The sequence below is a fragment of the Tyto alba genome, unplaced genomic scaffold, assembly GCF_018691265.1.
Source record: "Tyto alba isolate M040663 unplaced genomic scaffold, T.alba_DEE_v4.0 Super-Scaffold_9, whole genome shotgun sequence".
NCBI lineage: Eukaryota > Metazoa > Chordata > Aves > Strigiformes > Tytonidae > Tyto > Tyto alba.
This window is the reverse complement of record NW_024881330.1, coordinates 22,665,139-22,686,012: the sequence shown is the minus strand read 5'-3', so window position 1 is coordinate 22,686,012 and position 20,874 is coordinate 22,665,139. Positions and strand designations below refer to the sequence as shown.

Below are 20,874 nucleotides of genomic sequence, written 5' to 3'. Positions count from 1 at the left end.
ACAAGCCAAAAATATGACAGTAAGTTCCCCAAAACAGAGGAGACAGGAAAACAGATGGACAAAAGTCAGCATCAAAAGGAATGAACAACAAACTTTGACTAGTAGAAGAAACAATCCAGAGAAAATTAACTATATATAGGGTTATATAAAACATCACCTTTACTAAAAGGGAAAGAATGTTTCCAACAATACTTCCATCTTACTTCCATGGCATGTCACTAAATAGAATATCAGAACCAAAAAAAGGGCCAACCCACTGACCACTCCTGCTTAGAAGGTATGGTGTCCAAAAGTGGAAACCAACATGGTAATTTCTAACCCACTTAGAAAAGATCCTTTCCAGGCAGCAAAGATACACTTGTAATATCAGGTAGGCATTTCAGGTAAAACTTGGGCTCCTTTCTTCCCAAAGATGACAAGTAATCTGAAAAAGACACTAAATACCTTCCATTTTTAGTTAGAATATTTGCATTATATTAAGATATAAAACTAAAATGAATCCTGTAAAAATAATGCAAGGTCTTCCTAATTAAGAAAAAACATCCCAACTTTAGTACCACGTTCATCATAGCATTCCACAAATCTCCTTCCTAATCAGCAACAGCTTTCTAAACTTAACAAAAAGACATGCACACCAGCCCTGTTTTCCTCTGTCTGAAACCATGTCTTTAAACCCTTTCTTTTTGCTTGTTTCACTTCAGTTTCTACACACACAGACTGGTATGGACAGCCTTCAGTTACTTGCAAACCCTGATCATGAGAAAGAATACAGATTAGAGGCAAAACAGCCAAGTCCTTGTTATCAACAGTGTTTAAAGCACTTGTCCTGAGGGAAAAAAGGAAAAAAAGGGTATATGTCTGTTTGAGAAACAATTTATACTGATAGAAATAACTTTCAAGCACAAGATGAAAGAACCATAGTGAAAGGACAGCAGGAAGGAAGCGAACATGGTTAGAATTGCCTTTTATTATCCAAGCCAAGCTGCTGGTTTGTAAGTAGGCAATTTCATACTCCCAATTTACAGCCACAAGTACTTCACACAGGCCAAGAGTACATGCACAGATAAGATTTCTGCGAAGACAACCCACAAAAGGGAAAGAGAGAACACAAACTTCACATGCAATCTGCGTGAAAGGTATCCCACAAGAGTTAACACTGTGGGAGAACGTGGAATGAACCACAAAGATGAATGGCACACACTCCACAGATTACCACACAGCTTTAGAAAGCAAGCAGAGATCTGCTCCATAACGTATGATGGTGTCCTGGGTTGAGTGAATGGTGGAGTTTTTTGGTGGCAGGGGAGGGGGCTATTGGGGCAGCCCCCTGTGAGAAGCTTCTCGAAGCTCCCCCAGCTCCAAGTCAGCTCCACTTCTGTTTGGGAAATTGAGCCAATCGGCTGCCCCTCTGTGTCAACGTATTTAAGAAGGGACGTGGTGATGAGCAGTCGGACTTGTGAGGAGGAGTTGCTGCAGCTGCATGAACACCAAGGTCAGTGGAGGAACGGAGGAAGAAAGGAGGGGGGAGGTGTGCCGGAGCAGACACCCCCCTGTATCCTGTGGTGAGATGGCAGGGCGGCCCCCCCTGCCACCCATGAAGATCTACGGTGGAGCAGACATTGATTTATGGCCTGTGGCTCCTGCTTGGTATAATCAAGGTTCTGTGCCCAAAGAAGGCCGGGGTCTCATGGGAAAAGGTAGCCCCGCTGCTGTAATTCAGTGCTAGGAGGATTGCAGCATGCGGGGGAGTCCCACGCCGGAGCAGCTCGGGAAGGGCTGCAGCCGTGGGAGAGAATCCAGTCGGAGAAAGTTAGTGACCCATGACGGAGCAGTGTGGGGAACGCTGCGGCCCATGGGAGGAATTCAAGTCGGAGAAAGTTTGTGGAGGACTGTCTCCTGTGAGAGGGGGACCACGATGGAGCAGGAGGAACAAATTCCGGACACTCCCCTCACTGAAGATGAAGAAAGTGGCAAGCGCTGACTGTATCCCCCATTCCCTGCCCCTACGCCACTGGGGGAGGAGGTAGAGATATCGGGAGCAGAACTGAGCCCGGGAAGAAGGGAGGGGTGGGGGGAAGGTGTTCTCAAGATGTGGCAATGCTTCTCACTGTCCTACTCTGTTATGTGTTGTTAGTGTCTGTAATAAATGTATGGGTTTTTTTCTTCCCCTAACGAGTCTGCCTTTTGCTCGTGATCATAATGGGGAATTTTTTCCCCACCCCAGTCCTATCTCGAACCCCAAGCCTGGCTCTCTGTCCCTTCTCACTGCTGGAGGGGAAGGGAGAGAGAGCTGCTGCATTGTGGTTGGCTGCCAACCAGGCCTAAACCACGACAGATGGTTAAATATTCCTGAAGTTTCATGTCTTAAGTATATCACCTAACAGTTTCCCATAGGAATCCTGAGCTGTTTTCCATTAACAGTTCTCCTCTTGGCAAGAATGAGTAATAATTACAGAATAGGAAAACCTACCTTTAAATTCACTGCAATGCTTATATGAAAAGCTGACAGCAAATAAAGTAGGACTTTACCAGAGATGGTTACTAGACTAGTCTATAAGCAACAATTAAAGCTCCCTTATCTGAGCACTGTGTCACAAAACCAGCGCACTACCAAAGAAAGACATTTTTCAGTTTGTAAAAAATCATCATAATCATTTTTTTTGAAGTAAAAAAGGAAGTGATAGGAAAGAAATATGCACAGAAGCATAGACTTGCATACTCAGTGACTCTATTAGTAACACAAATCTCAAGAGGGTAGGTCTACCTGCATCAAGCATAGGTCAAAAGAGATGTAACATTATTGAAAAGAGGCTGCTGTCAACATTTAAGGGGAGCGAGCAGAAAAGTATATAAGCGATGATGCTGAAAGAATTAAACTCTCCTACAGAGAGAAAGAAAAAAAAAAGTAAAAACCATCTCACCCCCAACCATCTCGTATGCAACTGCTGTAATAGCAAAATTATGAAGAACCACCTAATTAGCTCAGAAATCCGTGAGGACCTGGAATTTGACACAGACCACCAAGTGAAAAAGGAGTAGTTCCCCAGCACCTCATTACTGCTGGGCTGCTGGCTTCAGCCCCACTGCTCCCCGCTCCTTGTGCTGCCACTAGCATTTGTGTGAGCAACAGTCACAAAACTAAACCAGCAGAAAAACAAGAGTAAAGCAGAAATATGTGTTTGCATATTCTGTATGGAGAATATGTTTGTGCAAATAAAAACTCTAAGTAATTTCACAAATATACTTCCTGCAGCAATCTAAGCTTTTCTACTTGCACAGTACTCTACTACCAACCCTCTAAAAGAAAAATACAAAATGAATATTTAAGATCAGGTTAAATCTAACAATACAGTTCAATAATTTCAACTGATGGTACACTGGAGGAAGAGTCACAGGCAGAGATGATTTAATCAATTCTCATATTAAGGAAGGTCAACACTTCCACTGAGGCCTTTCTGTGCTAAAACAAATCTCCGATATGAATGCCTAGACAGGCTAAGCTTTGAAAAATTCTCATTAAGATGTAATTAAACTATTTCAAAGGACAAAGAAGCAACATTAATTTTGCTCACAAATTTTTGGAGAAATGCATTAGCTTGCCATGCTTTTAGACAAAAAGTTTAGTGATGATGGCTCCTGTGTTAAGACACACATTCTTTAAATATCACTATCAAAATTAATCCAAAAACAGTTGTGAGGAAAAAGTCAGTATGTCCAAGCCAAGTAGGGACTGCTTCAATTTTAAGTTTTGCAGCTTCAATTTATAGCCTTTCCAAACTGATCAGAACAGAAGGGAATTACACTTACACTAAGCAACTGAAGAGGCTCCAGGTCAAGACTACAAGAGCTCAGCCTTCACAAGTGACACTTTTGTTCATCTCAAGGTATTATTTCTCTCAAAGCACATTTCTGTTTCCAGAGAAGTTTATCTGAGGCCCCATCCTTCCAACCACATCTTGCTTTACTAAAGTTAGGCTCAAAAATGTAAGAGCTACAGAGAAACTCCATTTCAAACTATTAAGAATTTTAGAGAAAAACTGGACTCCAGTATGTTTTAAAGTAACTTTATCCTATTTAAACAAATGCTTAAATCCACATAAGCAAAATTCTTGTTTAGAATTTGTGCTTTTACCCCATTTGTAAGAATAAAAATCTTCTATTTTGAAGTAGGCAGGCTGTCCCGAGAATATTTAAGTCACTAGAGACTTCCATAATACATGTTCCCCATGCTCAGTTCCCTGCAGCTGTCCGTGAGCAGCAGTCCTACCTCATCAATCATCCTGTAGGAATACTTGTCCTTCTCAAGTATTTCCATCATGCCAGCAACAGTTCACAAACAAGCCATAAAACATAAGCAGAACATTCTTACTGTTACAGGTTTTAGAACAGTTCAATGAATGAATATTCACACTTCTCCGTGTATCAGAAAACTAACAGTTACAAAAATAAAAAAAAAAACACACCTACATCATCTACACTCAGTGAACACCTGCAAGACCTTCTCAAGCAGTCAAGTAATATGAAAAGCATAGAGCACTGTAAATAGAAATCTCACGTAGCAAGATTTACATAATTTTCCCGTCAAAAACTTACTTGCTGTTGAATAGAAGCAGCATTTACAGGTGCTAATATCTAATCTGACATTTTGCAGCTTTGGTCAAGTAACAGTACATCTATCACACTTATTTATAAGTAATAAAACAATTTCTGCCGTCTCAGATTAATTTCTATAATGATATAAAGCAAGCTATTTTTCATTCTTCTTTGTAACTTTAGACTGAATTTTTAAATGTCAGCTACATCTTTAAAGAACACACATTAAAAAAAAAAAAAAATCACTGAAATTAAGCAATGCAAACAAAGGATTTAACTGCAGAGATGTAAAAGAAAATGTTCACATGCTACGTGTCTCCAAAAGGAAGGAAATATTTCTATACTCGGCAACTACAGAGTCCCAGACACGATATTCAGAAAATTCTTTTGGATTTTTCCTGGAGTTTCTCCTTTATAACCTTAAAAAGTTATTTGTACACTTTAAAGTTAAAATATCAGGCAGGGGTCTCACCACAAGAACTTTCCTCACTTCAACACCACATGATGATCATAAGTATTGCAGAGGAAAAAAAAAAAAGAAAAGGTATATTTTGAAGAAAATAGCTTGCTATGATGAACAACTTCAAGTAGGGAAATTAAAAATAAAATTAATTTAGCTCTGGTAGACTTTTCTAAGTGATCAGGCCTCTTTAAGACAACTTAATATGTCAATGAAGTCTGTAAGTCAAACTTATGAGACTTTCACTCCAGAGCAGAAAGAAGTATATAAGAACAATACAATGCTTTTCTAAGGGAAGGTCAACAATAAGCAGATACCCACGAGGGGAAGAAAAACAACTCAAGCACTGGAAAAAGAATATTGAGTAATGTACTTATCAACACTTAAGAAGTAAATACAACCTTCACCTCCATCCCTTAGCCAAGACCCTGAAGTGCTCTAAGCACCCAGAACCAGACCCAGTGAGGCAGCTCTGTGGCAAATTAACAGGTTTTAGCCCAGCAGAGCTGCACAGCCTCCAGGTCAAAGCCCTCTCACACTTGCCTATCTTGAATCATGTGGAAATTAACTCCTGTGCCTGTCTATCAGCATCACGAAAACAGAGTCTCAGAAACGCAGCAAATGGACACCAGTGAGAAGCTTAAGCAAGTATGTTATCTTTGTTTCCTGATCCCAGGATGTCTTGGGACACTGGACACAATGTCATTGATGTGAAGTCACATCCATCTACCTTCCATGCCATAATACAGCATACAAAAGGATCCCACCCCAATTGTCATGCCCTGGTTGCCAGGTCAAATGTTAGAAAGCACTTTCCAAAGAGGCAGCCTTCCACAGTTCCTACACCAAACACCTTTCTCCTAATTGAATAAATGTAGAAATAAAGGTGAAAAACCTCTTTTCCACCAATGAGCAGGAAGAAAGGGCATGGAGGAGAAGGGCAGAAGCAGATTAAAGTACGCTTTAAGTATTAAATCAATCTCGGCAGTATGGGGGGGAGCATCTATAAAAGAAAAAAAAAAGCTAAAGTACCACACAAAAGCAGGCAATAAGATTATCTGTAGAAAATATAAAGTAATGCACATTTAAAAAATTAAATAAATAAATATCCCAAGCACAAGTACAAAATGACAGGTTCCAATGTAACTGCTACTACTCAGCAGTGGGGTGGGCCCACAAGTTTAGACTATAATACACGGATCACTGAAATAAGTTGACAAAAAGTAATTGCTCTACTCAGTAATCAGGTATACCATGGCTTACACCACATCCTCTCCCCATTCCAAGAAACAGAAACTGGGACTATACAGTTATTACATACTAAACCAACACCTACTGCTCAGGAAATCTGTGAGCTGCAATTCTTAAAAGCTAGAAAAAACATCTGTCCTATTCTAACACTCTTCTCCTGTCATCTACAACTGGTCACTGACACAAACAGGAAGAAAACGAGATGGACCTCTTTTCTGACTGTAACAGTTATTCTTATGTTTCATGGTATCAACCAACATGGGTCTACAGAACATGGCTCCCAAACTTTATTTTCTATTTTGTAAAACTGTCAGTTTCCTTGATAAAGGTACTTCTGACCATTTAATAGCCCTCTCTCAAACAACAGTAACACTGTGCTGATTCAGTAAGCTATAGTAGACATTTAATATGGCAAACATCAAACAAATTAATCTCTTGAAAACAATTTTCTGCAATATCATTGAAAAGTCTTCAGGTAACACAAAGATTGCAGAAAGTAAATTCCCTTACAGCAGACCATTATTATTTCATGATATAACAACACTGATATAGATAATGACCTATCTCTAAAGTTAGGTATAAGCTAGCCCACAATAAGGTTAAAGCAGGACAAGAAAAATTAGCTAAGATAGGATAATGGCAATGACATCATAAGGTTAAAGACAGATACCCATCAATTTCTAATATTCTGAATTAAACACACACAGCAGAGGCAGGTAAAATGACTCCTTCACCTTACAGAGAGCATAAGCATGCATTTCAATTCTAGTTTTAAGAAAGCAAGGCAGATTTCGTATCACTGTATAGGAGATCAAGGAAAAAGCAGTGGATACTGTCTACCTATAGTAAGATTTTTGACACTGTCTCCCATAAGATCCTCACAGAGAAGCTCATGAAGTATGGATGCATGGACAGACAGTGAGATGAACTGGAAACTGGCTGACAGCTGGGTCCAGAGGGTGGTGGTCAGTGGCACAAAGTCTATTTGGAAGCCAGTGACTCACGGTGGACTCCAGGAGTCAATACCAGGTCCACTCCTGCTCAACATCTTCATTAATGATCTGGATGAGGGGGCAGAGCATACCCTCAGCAAGCTTGATGATGACACCAAACTGGGAGGAGTGGTGGCTATGCCAGAGGGTCATGCTGCTATCCAGAGCACAGCCATCTCATGACATTCAACAAGTGGAGGCACAAAGTCCTGTATCTGGGGAGGAACAACTCCACACACCAGTACATGATGGGGACAGCCCAGCTGGAAGGCAGCTCTGCAGAAAAGGACCTGGGAGTCCTGGTGGAAACCAGGTTGAACAGGAGTCAGCATGCCCTTCAGCAAAGAAGGTAAATAGTATCCTGGGCTGCATTAAGGAAAGTATTGTCAGCAGGCTGAGGGACATGATCCTTCCCTTTATTCAGCACTGGTGAGGCCACATCTGGAGTTCTGTGTCCAGTTGTGGGCTCCTCAGTACAAGAGAGACATGGACATACTGGAGAGAGTCCAGTGTAGGGCCACAAAAATGATTAAGGAACCGAAGCATCTCTCGTGAGGACAGGCTGAGAGAGCTGGGACTGTTCATCCTGGGGAAGAAAACGGTCTGGGAATGATCATAACATATATACTCATCTAAAGGGAGGGTGTAAAGAAGACAGAGCCAGGCTCTTTCCAGTCATGCCCAGTGACAGGTCCAGAGGCAACGAGCACAAACAGGAGGTTCCCCCTGAACATCAGAAGACACTTTTTTACTGTGAGGGTGACCAAGCACTGGTTGCCCAAGGAGGCTGTGGAGTCTCCATCCTTGGGAGTTATTCAAAAGCTGCCTGAATATGGCCCTGCTTGAGCACGTGAGTTGGACCAGGTGACATCCAGAGATCCCTTCCAACCTCAGCCATCCCGTGATTGAGGGCTTTTTGCTTTCAGGATGTGATCTCCACACATTTGTCTTGGAGGCATGGCAACAGAAGGACACTTTTTGCCACTGAAAAGCTAGGAGCTCATGTTTTGCTATAGAATCCCTGTAAGGCCATTGGCTTATGAAAAAGCTACACCAAGTAGTCAGGGAAGTGTCTGAGAAGTATTATTTAGACATTGAGTAAAAATATTGATGGGTACTAAGATATCCAGATAGAAGTACTCCATTTCTCTAGCAGGAACAGCAAGACCAAGGGACAGAGTCCTGTAGGACTTGTGAAGCATTACATTTGGCAGAACTAGATGCCTCTGATTAGCAATTATTTTCTAGGCTGGCTGACTGATTCCTCTAGTTCAAAATCTACTTCCGTATTTTCTTCAGATCTATCATTTAAGTGACACTGAAAACATCACCTTCTAAATAATAATTAGAGAAAAAAAAAAAAAAAAAAAAACACACCACAACCAAAACCCACAGTGCAAAGCACAGCCATAATCTAGCTTAAGAAGAATATAAAGTCAATCACGCTCTTTAAATAAGCAAACGCTCAATCCTAACATAGCTATGACATAGCATGGCCCCTTTTCTGGAAAAAAGTTCTAATGAAAAATCTGAATATAAACAGAAAGAAATCACAAATGGTATGATCCTGCCAGGACTAGTACATAGTAGTTACAGCAAACCTACATATGTTTTTACCACAATATCCTGAGGGTTTGGTAGGAAAGGAGATCTACAGCTACAGGTTGCCTAAATGCCTGGATGTCTGGTAGTATTTCTGTGGAAAAAAGAAAAAAAAACTACAGGAGAATGAGTCAGCCTCAACCTGATGCTATTCTATGGCAGCAGACTTCCAAAAACATGGGTCACATTCAGGCAATACAAGACAGAAATGTGTTCTCTGGTGTAGAATACATCAAGTCATCATTCCGTGTTCCCAGTCTGTTCAACTGCACAAAGTCCTTGTAGCTGCAAAGAATTTCTGTTTAACATTTAGCAGAAGCCTATCTTTTCAGCCACAAGACCACTAAAAGCTAAACAATTGTTATCAACCAACTCAGTTGGGTGCAAGTTCTGAATCTTAAAGCAATTTAAGTTGTAAGCTATTTAGCTATCCATCATTTCGGTAAGTATACCCTTCTGTGATAGTGAAATGTAGATAATGGCAATTTAGAACCCCATGTTTGTCTTCAAGGATACTTGAAAAATACTCATGTGAAATAACATAAGCCCATATTACTATGTTGAGCAACATATGAATGCTAGCTACCAAAATATAGCTGGGAAGCTGCACCCTTGTTTGACTTAAAAGACCACATTTAGACAAAGGGGGGAAAAAAAAAAATCCTATTTTTTACTGTCAGAGAGTTGCTGTAGTGAGTCCACTAATAAAAAATGCTATCAAAATAAAAAATTCAGTCATTGTAAAAATCTCAAAACCTTATTAGGCCCCATAGTGATTGACTGTTAAAGTTCCTTCAAGAGTTAATTACGAGCCACTGGGGAGGCTGGGGATTTACCAGCACACCAGCTTAAAGCCAGGTTCTGGTCCCAGCTGAGGCTACTGTGAGAACCCAAACCACAATCTCTCCACCATTTTCCCTTTCATTCTTGCCCTAGGATTTTGGAAACGGGGACCACTATGTGCAAAGTTGGAAAATGGCCTTTGTTCAGAGCATTCAAATGCTACAGAAATATTTTAAAAAGTAGAAACTGTCACATTATCAAATACTTAGCTACAGTATATTTTGTAAAAGTGATTTTATTAAAAACAAAGCACGAATAAGACACTGAATTCTACTTGCTTTGCAATAAAGTCCAGTGTGCTTATTCACATGTTGAATTAGTTTTAGCAATAGGGAAAAATCATTTAGCCTGTCCAGTCCTTTACTTGCCAATTCTTCCAATTTCAAGGCTTGAAGACTTCAACAAAGACTCTCATATCACAGTATTATCTGCATGTCACTTCTTTAAACTTGTCAAAAACTCTCTTTTAAATACCATGGACTCCCCTCCTCATACTGCACTGCCGTCTTCTAAACATACATCTTCAAAATCTTCCTCTCAGACACTGCATCTTTGATTTAGATATGAATGGAATGAGGCCTGGCATAGGGAGTAGAGAGCACGTACCATGCCAGAAAAACAAGCAGCCAAATCGCTTTGTCAGATGCACACTGCAGGCAAAGTAACTCAAATGAAACCCCAGAGTTTGAGGAGCACAGTTCGTCACAATACTTTTTTGCATTGCCAAAAAACAAATCCTCTTTTTTTTTCCACCTGTCTGTACCACAGAACTCCAGGTGCTTCCCCTCAGCGTAACTAGTATTTTGGTTCCTCTACCACAGCTCATGAAGCAGCCCTTGGGTACCTCCTGCTTCACATTTTGCCTACGGCCATACTATTTTCAGGTAACAATCTTGCCAGATACAGGTTCTTGCACCACATGAGAAAGAAACAAAGCTTTGGCCATTCCAGCAAACAGCCTGTTATCCCTTCACACCCTCCCATCAAGAGCAGGACAATCCTAGTCAGATTAATTACATTTTGCCAACCCAATCTGCCCTGCAACAAGATGCTATGATTAGTATCACCAGAATGTTTTATTAAGTACCTGTAAATCCTTGCTCTAGAGATAGATATGTTTTGCCAAAGTCAGCAAATTGTGTAAATAATGCCAAAAAAAAAAAAAAAAGAAAAAGAAAAAGGGAAGTAAAACTGCTGTTACTAATGTACTAAGTGTTGTTGGAGCTTAAGAAAAGAGTTGTAACAACCTACAAGAGATCTTCATTAAAGGTCACACAACAATAACTCAGTTATATTAAAAGGAAAAGCAATATAAAATGGATTAAAAGCCATAAATCCTCTTTAGAAGAACAATTCTTGATTTTTACAAGAAAAAACGCACTTCTGATCATTTCAGGCTGGACAGAGAACAGCAAAACTTCATATCATAAATGAAAGAATAAACACCAAAAGACATGTTTAAGAAAATTAATTTTGAAAGATGAATGAGAAGTTAAAATGATACCACACTTAATGAAAGAAGTTACAAACCCAAATGACTTCAAATCACAAGAGTATGGCCTACAGTTCTCATTCAACTGCATTCACATGGCTAAGTATTTATTTTCCAATTCAGTTTTTGGTAAAAACTCTGCAGCACAAACGTTTGTCTATATTAAGTCAATGCCAGACTCCACACTGGAACTATATAGTGAAATTGTAATTTTCAGTACAATCCAGAGATCCTACTCAAGATCCATTGCACTATGTACACAGGTAGTTCAGATACAAAGAGATAATCTATCCCAGAGGTGACAAAGGTGAGAGTTTGAGGAAAGCTAATGGAAAATAGAGAATGAAGCATAATGAAAGACTACATAAATTTTCAAAATGCTGTTTTAACACAGGATTGTCTTAAACTAGACAACTACTACTTCTACGCAGCTAAAGAAAAAAGGACAAAAATTAGCATCCAGCTTAACTAGAGATGATGGCAAACATACTGAAGAAAATAATACCACCCAACCCTATGTACAGAACAGAGTTTCTTTACTATCTGATAATGAACAGGAAAACTACAGCTGCATGGGTAGAATCAACCTAGATTACTCAACATATTCCCAACTGTCCACAATACCAACTCAGAGTAAAAAGAAAAAAACCCAAACAAAAACACACCCTTGCATGTGGGGTTTTTTTTGCTGAAGACAAATTTCATAAGATTATTGAAGTCTTCAGCAGTCTTTGTGCTTTCATCTGTTGAGTTACACTACCGCTGTCACAAATTAAACTGGCAATTCTCATAGCTGGCAATGAAATGACAATAGTGAGAAGTTCCAACACAGTTAATGTCCAAAATAATACTGATCATGTGAATGTTTTCAAAGTGTTTTATTCTGCATTCTTTACTAAAACGTCCTAATGTAAAATTAAATAAGGGACTAAAGCTATTTTGGGGCATCTTTTCTGATAAAATTTGGTAACCAGTTTAACCAAGAAAAGCTGTCCAAAACAAAATACATATTTCATCTCCATTGCGGATGTAGAAAATTTGAGAAATCACTGACAAACATTTTACGGCATAACAGCAACGGACCTGGGATATTACAAAAACTATCCAAGGAGACAAACTATAAAACGCTATGTTAAAGATCACTTTTAGAACTGCAACAAAATAATCATGCTGGGGTGTTACAAGAGGGTGGCAAACAAATATTCAAAACTTTCCTGTATCATCATGGATTGGTACTGTAGAACACACTGCACTTTAAAGCACAGTATCAAAGATTTGCTGAAAGACAGGGTGAATCATGTTTTCCATGAGAAATTCCCCATCAAAAATTCCCCTGACAAGTGCTAGCAGTAGCAGTGAGACTTGTGAGAGGAAGACAAAATTTTTCAAAGATAGCAAATTCATTAGTTACATCATTTCTCAATTGGAATCAAACAGGCACTTTTATGTAAACGTAGATGGCCAGTGCACACACCTTACACCTTTCTACTCAGTTTTACAGTATGTTTGAAGTGTTTAGAATAGGCAAACTTCATACCTTTGTATCAGTGAGGTGGTTCACACCTCTCAAATGTAACAAAAACTCTTTAAATTGAAGTAAGAGTTAATTTTCATTGGAGGAGAAGGGTAAGAGAAAAGAAAGCAGTGTTGGTTGACTGCTTTTTTTAAGCACAGAAAGACTTTAAAAAATAGAGCACACTGTTTATTGTCAAAATCATTCTGTGCCAGAAAGAGAAAATAATTAGGATCTGAAACCTGGATAATTATTGCTGCAGTGCACTAACTAGTGCTGTGACCATCATTTAAACTGACAGGCATACAGTTTTGGACGAAATACATATGCACCTTGACAATTACATCTGCACACTTATTCCACTATTTTTTTCTCCTAATCATCTCTCCCAATTTAAAATCCTCTAGCCACTACAACTAGGCCTCATCCCCATGTTTTCTCTGGGGCATATACAGATGCCAACTACTGCAGTCTTCTATGTGAAGTTGTTACTAAGAGCCAAATCCTTAGTGGACTTCACCAAATTCAAGCTTAAAAATAACATTTGTGCAACTGAAAAGCACAAGTAGGTTTTGTATGTGGTTTTCTTCTGCATAAGTGGCTGTTGAGCTGATGCAGGGAAAGACAAACCAGCAGCTTTTACAGGGAGCATCTTGATAATTTAACTACCTAGATTGCTGTTAGTGTAATCACTACAATAAAAGCTACCTTGAAACCCCTTGTTCTTTATGTAATTTTCAAATACATACTACCATCTCTTTCATTTAAGTCACAAGCAATTAAATGTGCCATAACTGTAAAAAGGCAGCTACAACACATGGCAGAGCTTGTCATGCTTAGGTACATTCTTGGTTGTTTTTCTTAAGTGTTACATAATTTTTCAGGTAAATGTAATTGTGTAATGAATAGCTATCTACCTAAACTTCAGATAGTTTAAGAAAAAATTGTCATGCCCTTTACATCTATTTTATGTTTAAATTACAAATTTTTGACAAACATCTTTTATAAAATTATCCTATATAGCAACTAGAACATTTAATAAATACACACTATAGCAAAATTACTCTCAAAGTATGCTACTGTTTACAGATTTTAACTTTTACCATGAATTAGCACATAAATGTTTTTGACTGATACCTTACTGTTCTTCGAATTAAGAAATGTTGTTTTCTGACAGCTGACTTGCATTGATAACCTTAAAATATGGCTATTAATACCTTACTCCACTAATCTTACTTTATCATTGGCCTAACAACAAATATGCTCAAACCTCACAGATAATTTGAGAAGGAAAAAGAGGCAGTGTTTGTTCCCCAATTACTAATTTACTAAATTCCTTGTGACATGTTAGAACTACTCTCAGCCCAGATTGCATTCACAGTACAGTTTCATATTACAGTATTCAAAATAAACTTGATGCTTCAAAATGCAAGGAACTCAACCCTCTTTCCTCTTTCCCGTTCTTCACTCCCAACTCTCCCTCCTGCAGCACTTTTCAAAAATGCCCCCTTTTTTATCCATCCACTCTGATGCTCACCAAACCAGGAGATAAACCAGTTCAACTTCCTAAGGTACAAAATTGTATTTACTTCACTTTACCAGGGTTAGTTATATATCATTTTAGCAAAAGAAGTCAGCTTACTGTGGGATCAGACAAAGTTAGTGTAAGGTAAGAAGTGGGGAAAACAAACATCTCCCTTTCAGAAGGGAGCAATTACTTTAACATACACATCTCAGGAAAGTTTCAGGAAGAACACTCACAGACAACTGCATACATACTCTAAAAAGCAGTGTCTGGGACATGGCAAACAATTGCAACCAGAAGAGGACCCTGGCAAAGCAACGTCCAAAAAGGCCTAGACTACTGGCCTGTGTATAAGTAACCTTTCACATTCAACCAGATATAAAGTGATGTTTATGTGTGAATTCTGATGCTTAACTTCCCAAATTATCATCCTTAAATAACAATACTCAAATAAGATCAAAATTTAATGCACTGCTTCTCAATGTATGAATCCTATACTGGCCTGTATAACCACAGTGTTGATGCAAACCTTTTGATGCCGCTAAAACTTTTTATTTCAAAATAAGTGTTTCTAACTAAGAGTCTGATGATAGTAATAATGCCATGAGAGTCATGCCATTCCCTCCCTCTCTTCTAAAAGAAATCAATTTAAGTTTGTTATGCTTTCCATTAAATTTATCCTAAAAACAAGTCAATGCTTTTCCTGCTACTAAAGTCTCATCAAGCAACTCTAACTCAGGGAATTAAAGTACCACATCACCAATGGTTTCCCTGTAATTAAACCACCTATTCTTGTTTGAAGCAGGCTAACTTCACTTTTGCCAAAGCAGATCAGGAAACAATTTAAAGCACAGCAAAATAAATCACTTGAGCTAAAAGAAGTACTGTATTACCTGCATACAACTTGCAGGTTTTCTATTTAAGAACAAGTCAGTCAATCCCTTCTTTCCCCCAACTTCTAGCAGCAATGCAGATTATATGTGAGTAACAGCAGGGAAGTTCATGCTCGGGCTGCCTTCCTCTCCACAAGAGGACAGGCACTCTCCCAGCACGCCTGTGGATGCAGAAGGGGGAGTTCAGGGCTAAACAACACTCCCATTATCAGGAGCTCGTTCTCCCTCTCCGTTCATGGCTCCCACAGACGTGTGGGGCCAGGACACCAGCTCCACATCCCTGCTGGCTCCCTGCACAGTCATACCACACCCTACGCCAGCTCCTTCCAGCAACATCTGTTTGGGATTTTTAACGGATTTGCTCATCAGTAAATACAAATTGTGGGGGGAGGTGGGGGCCTCTAAGAAAATCTGCCAGAGTAGCTGCCCACATATCCGCTGACCACTTGTTTATTACCTTGAAATGATGTTTGCATGTAAATAAGATATGAGATACACAGCCACAAACTAAAAGGGTATGTTCTTGATAGGTACTTTTTCCACAGAAAATTATTATCAGAGGGTGTTAACAACGCTGGCAATGTAAACTACACTGGTTAATTTTTCAGTTCAGCCACAGTCTGAGTCAGTAATATTCAAATGACAGAGAAAGGCATTGACTATATTATTAAGGAAAAACAAACTCATGTAAGAGCAAGATAATCCTTTCTTCTCCCAAAGCTGTCTGCACATAAATACTCACTGAAGCTTCGAACAAACTTTTCTCGGTCACAGTACTTGTTTCAAAGAGCTTACTGTGAGAAAACTTCCTACGTACCACTTCTTAACATTCACCTGAAACGCAGAATACCTTCTATTTAACCAAATTCATTATCTCTCACCTTCAAGAGAGAAAAAGGCACATTACTTGCATCAAGGACCACTTCAAAAATTACATCTTACCCTATGCTGGGTCTTAAATGGCTTAGCTGACAAGAATTTTCTTAGTATAAGGTAAAAAGAAAGGCAAAGCCTTAAAATGAATCCTGTCCCTGAAGGTTAGTTCATGTACAGAAGGCCATTCGCATAAAGTGAAAGACTCTCATTCTCGTTCTACAGATTAGCAAGCTGAACTGCTCCTGTGAGGTTTCATAATAGTCAAGAAATGGTTATTTGTCATGGTTACACCCACTTGTTAACCCAACACAAAATAAAGAAATATACTAAGAAGAATTTACTAAGATCTATGAAATTGTGTTTTGAACTTCTTTCACAACAGGTGCATCACAACAAAATATATCTAACACCTGCTGCAACAGAAAGCTGGTCATCTCTTTTTTCAAAAATTAAAGCCATTAATTATTTACATCCCAAATATTTTATGGAGTTGTTTCTCAAACTGCAGGCCATACCCAGTTTTTCTCCCACTGAATTTTTCATATTCAGTTTGAAGACGACAAACTGCTTGGGGGAAAAATTCCAAGTTACCTACCTTCCTAAATAAAGAAGCTTACCAGAAAAAGCTCAATTGTCTCAGTTCATCCTCAAGAAAAGTTTAGTATACAAGCTATTTCAAAAAATGAATCCTAATGCAACTGCAAAACTAAATATAACCTTTTCCTCTATGAGCTCTCTTCAGTGCAACTAGCTCCCAAACATCTGAGTGACTACTGTGAACAAGCCAACACTGCATCAACTTATTTGAGAGAGTTCTAATAACCACCATCAAGGTACAATATTAACTAGTATTTTTCAAAAACACTAGTTAAGAAGTACTTTCAGATGATGAGCAGGCATGCTCAGGAGTCTTCCCAATTATTTGTGGTTCCTACAGTCACTTTTTCCTTCAGGTGTTTTACCATTCTCTGAGTTGCTGCATGAATAAGAGGGATTACAAATTACATAGAAAATCTAATAAAAACTGTAAAACAGTGACACAAACTGCACCAAAACAAACTGAAAAAAAAAAAATACTTCCTCACATTTTGGAGACTGCTTAAGAGCAGAGCAATACGTCAGGAGAAGGATGCTGTCCAAAGACACTTCACCCCCTTCACACATCTACACTGATTATTAAGTATAATGTATCAAATATTTTATTATAAAAATTCAAAACTGTGATCTATCCTGAACACACAGGGGTTGCACTGATAAATATCTTCTGTTTCAAAATGTAATTATTCCTCAGAATGTGGATCCATTCCTGAAAGCATTACAATTGATCACATCCTACGTACACTGCAAATGAAAGCATGCAGTGCAGAATTACAGACCCAAAATCAGATTTTGAGAAGCAATTATCCTTCAGAATGCAGACAGAAAAGAACTAACTTGGGCTACTGACCACCATCTGCAGCACAGACTCAAAAAAGTCTGTAAAGTGTGAGAGGGGAAAGAAACATCATAGAGACATGATATGTTCCAAGATTCTAACCTCTGTGAGTATGTACATGAGAATTTATTAAGCTATCTAGATCCTGATCTACACTGACAGAACAGTAATAAGCAGCAATGCTAGTGATAAAATTGAACTGGCATTTCCAGCACGTATGTGTGTGCCTCAACCCTATTTATGAATCATTCGATTTCACTGCATTACAAGTTCTGATACGCAGCTACGACATTTCTAGTAAAATTGTATTTATGAAGCAGAAATTTATGACTTGCAGCTCAGATCCAAGGAGCCACTTGATTTTTCAGAATAAGTCACTACTTAATAGTACTTCTGCAGCTTTCTCCATATATTAATTACCACACATTATGAAGCTTCCTGTATCAAACAGAAGTTGTAAGAGCTGCTGTTGTGGTAAGAAGGGGGGGGCGGCAGGGAAGAAAAAAATTAGGAAGCATTATGAAGACTAAAGGGACATCATATTTAACATCAATAAGTCAGCGAAACAGGTGATATTAAAGAAAAAACAAATGAGCTCACTCACTCTAAGCAAAGTGTAATAATTACATGCTAAATGTTTTCTAAGGGCCTATCAACACTTGGAAAAAAAAAAAAAGGAAAAAAAAAAAAAAAGAAAAACCACTGGGGTCCTTTCAAGTTCAAAGTCCTAGATCTTACCCTAAATCAAAACAGTGCAGTAAAGAAGAGTTAGAACTCCTAGTTCAGCATCACGTCTCAGTTTCTCACTCTAAAGGAAGAGGATGTATGCCAAATTTGAATTTATTACTGTGGAGAAAGCCAACCAATCCCTTAGGAATGAGCAGGCCTCCTAGGAAGCAGGATCTTGTAAAACGTATTATCAAGTAAAGGGAAAAAAATACACTCCACACTACCACACTTCAGGTTTTGGACCTGTTTTATCACTGAAAGTTTCTTTTCCCTCTTTAGGGCATGGATGATGTAGTTCGGCAGAAATTTTGTATTTACAATGACCTATTTTCCTCATCATAAGCCCTCAAACCTCAGCTGTGCTTTAATAGAGGCATTTCAAAGCCAGATCTAGGGAAAGTGACCTAACTACAAACAGTAGTGAAGTGAGCTGGACCCTGACCTACTCTGAAACCTGGTGAGATCAAAACCAGAAGAGTATAACCAAGAGTCCATACTTTTTAAGATTTATAAATATTTAAACAGTCTTTATAAGAATTAAATAGCATTTATCTGTAGGGTAAAAAACATGTAGGTTTCTATCCAGTGGTAATTAAAGATCTCAATGTATTCATGCGCAAATTTATAAGAAATTACATATGAATGGTTGCAGGTTTCTTAAGAATTTCTATATAAAAGAACACAAGTAAGATTTACAAGCTATAACACATACCATTAGTAACTGCTGCAGAAATACCTGACAGACACAGAGTGCCTGCTGTCAGATACCCATCAAGTAGCGAAGAAAATTTGGTTCACAGATTTAATTTCTCCCAAGCATTCTAGTTTCTCCCCAGCCTGCAATTTCTCTCCCACAATCCAACATAAAGTTAGCTACGAGGTCTCCAAGCAGGCTGCGCTTCTGTTCTAGCTGTCATTCCCATCCCAAGCAAGCCGCGCACAACCGGTAACCCGGAGCTCGGGCCTCCTTTCTCATTTCAAAGAAATCGTATGCACGAAGGGGAGCGCCGAGCACACTGGCGGTACGTGCGCGTGTAACATCCCTGGTGCACGTCTTCTTTTATCCTCGCTCCCATCATTCTCTCACACCCCGCGATCCCCCATCCGCATTGTCTGCCCGTCTCCGATTCACACGGACGCTTCTCGCTCCTCCTCGGCCAGGGATCCTCGGGAACCCCCTTTCTCCGCGCAGACCCGGGACTCCCCTGGCAGGCCGGAGTCCCCGCCGAAGGTCACGGCCCCCACCACCCCCCCCCCCGCTGCCTCCGGGGGCAAAGTTTACGGCGGCAGCCGCTCGAAGAGGCCGGGTGCGAGCGGCGCGGCCCGCACCGTTCTCCGCCGCGAGGGGAAAGCGCCGGGGCCCTGCGGCTCCGCGGGGCGGCTGCGGGACGGGACGGCGGGGGGGGGGGAGGGAGGCGGTGGTGTCGGCCACCCCCCCCGCCCCCCTCGGCCGGCGCTGCCCGCTCCCCCGGGGCGCCCCCGCCGCGCCGCGCTCCGGCCGGCCGCCACCGGCCCCTCCCCTCACCCGCGGGGGGCCGAGCCCCTCCAGGCCGGCCCCTCCCCTCCGCCCCCCCGCCGCTCGGCCTGCCCCTCACCGGTCATTGAGCTGGTCCTCGGTGCCCGGCAGCGGGTGCACCACGAAGTGGATCGAGGTCATGTTCCGCGCCGCCGCTGCCCCTCCCGGCGGAGGGAGGCGGGCGGGCGGGGGCCGGGCACACAATGAGGGCGGGGGGGGCAGCGGGGGAGGGGGCGCTCGGCCTCCGTCCCTCCCCCGGGGCCGCTCGTGGCCGCCGGCGGAGTCCTGAGCTCACCCACCGCGGCGCGGAGCGCGAGAGAAAAGAAGCCCGCCGCAACAGCGCCGGGAGGAGGCTCGGCCCGCACCGCACTCACACACGCGCCGCCATCTTAACTTCCAGCGGGCCCTTCTCCCTCCCTCCGTGCGCCGCGCCGGGGAGGGCGGGGCGGCGGCGCGCGGCCGCCGTGTAAGCCTCGCGCTGACTGGCGCGTGCGCCGCCGCGCGGCGCCCCTTCACTAAGCGCGCCGCCGATTGGTCGGGAGGGCCCCCGCGGAGCGCGGTGACGTCATGCGCGAGGGACGCAACGGACCACGTGCCCCTCCCCCCCGCTGCCCCCCCTCCCCTTCCCCTTCCCTTCCCCAGAGCCGCCCCCCCCCGGCGGACGGGGGCGGGGTGGCGCGCGCGGGACTCCCTGAGGCGCCGGTCGGGGCCCCTCCCCCCCACTCGTGTCCGCGTGTCGGCGGGAGCGGGGCGGGGCGGGCGCTGCCGCCGCTTCCTCTCGGCTGAGGGGGCGCGGGGGGGCGGGGGGGGCGGTTCCGGCGGTGGGAGGCGGGGAGCGGCCGTGCGAGGCCTGCCTGTCTCCGGGGGGTCCCCAGTGGGAGGGGGGCGGGGGGTTGCGACGGGGCTTTCCCCGCTCTCCTCCTTTCGCCCACGGTGCACGCGTGGCCGGAGGTTTGCTTCAGATCCGCTGCCCTTCATCACCTGCGGGCCCCGCTGGCTGCGAGCTTCCTAATGCCGAGTTACAACCAACACGGGCTTCCCTCCAACAGCCAGAATTATCCGCCCTTTTTTCAGGGAGGTTTGGTGGGATATCAGAATGAAGTTACCTCCTAAACCGAAGAAGTACACGATGCCACTCTGGCTGCGCACCCTCC

The 20,874-nt window shown here is 41.7% G+C and overlaps 1 protein-coding gene across 12 annotated transcripts in view; it reads right to left on the bottom strand.

Moving 5' to 3' along the window:
• Positions 1-20,132, bottom strand: part of UBR5 (ubiquitin protein ligase E3 component n-recognin 5) — a 93,026-nt gene extending 72,894 nt beyond the window's left edge. For all 12 annotated transcript variants that reach the window (XM_042785824.1, XM_042785828.1, XM_042785827.1 and 9 more), the window contains exon 1: positions 19,800-20,132. In XM_042785824.1, the coding sequence (XP_042641758.1) occupies positions 19,800-19,861 (62 nt within the window). In that variant the 5' untranslated portion in view covers positions 19,862-20,132. The remainder of the gene's footprint in view (positions 1-19,799) is intronic.
• Between the last annotated feature and the right edge of the window lie 742 nt (positions 20,133-20,874).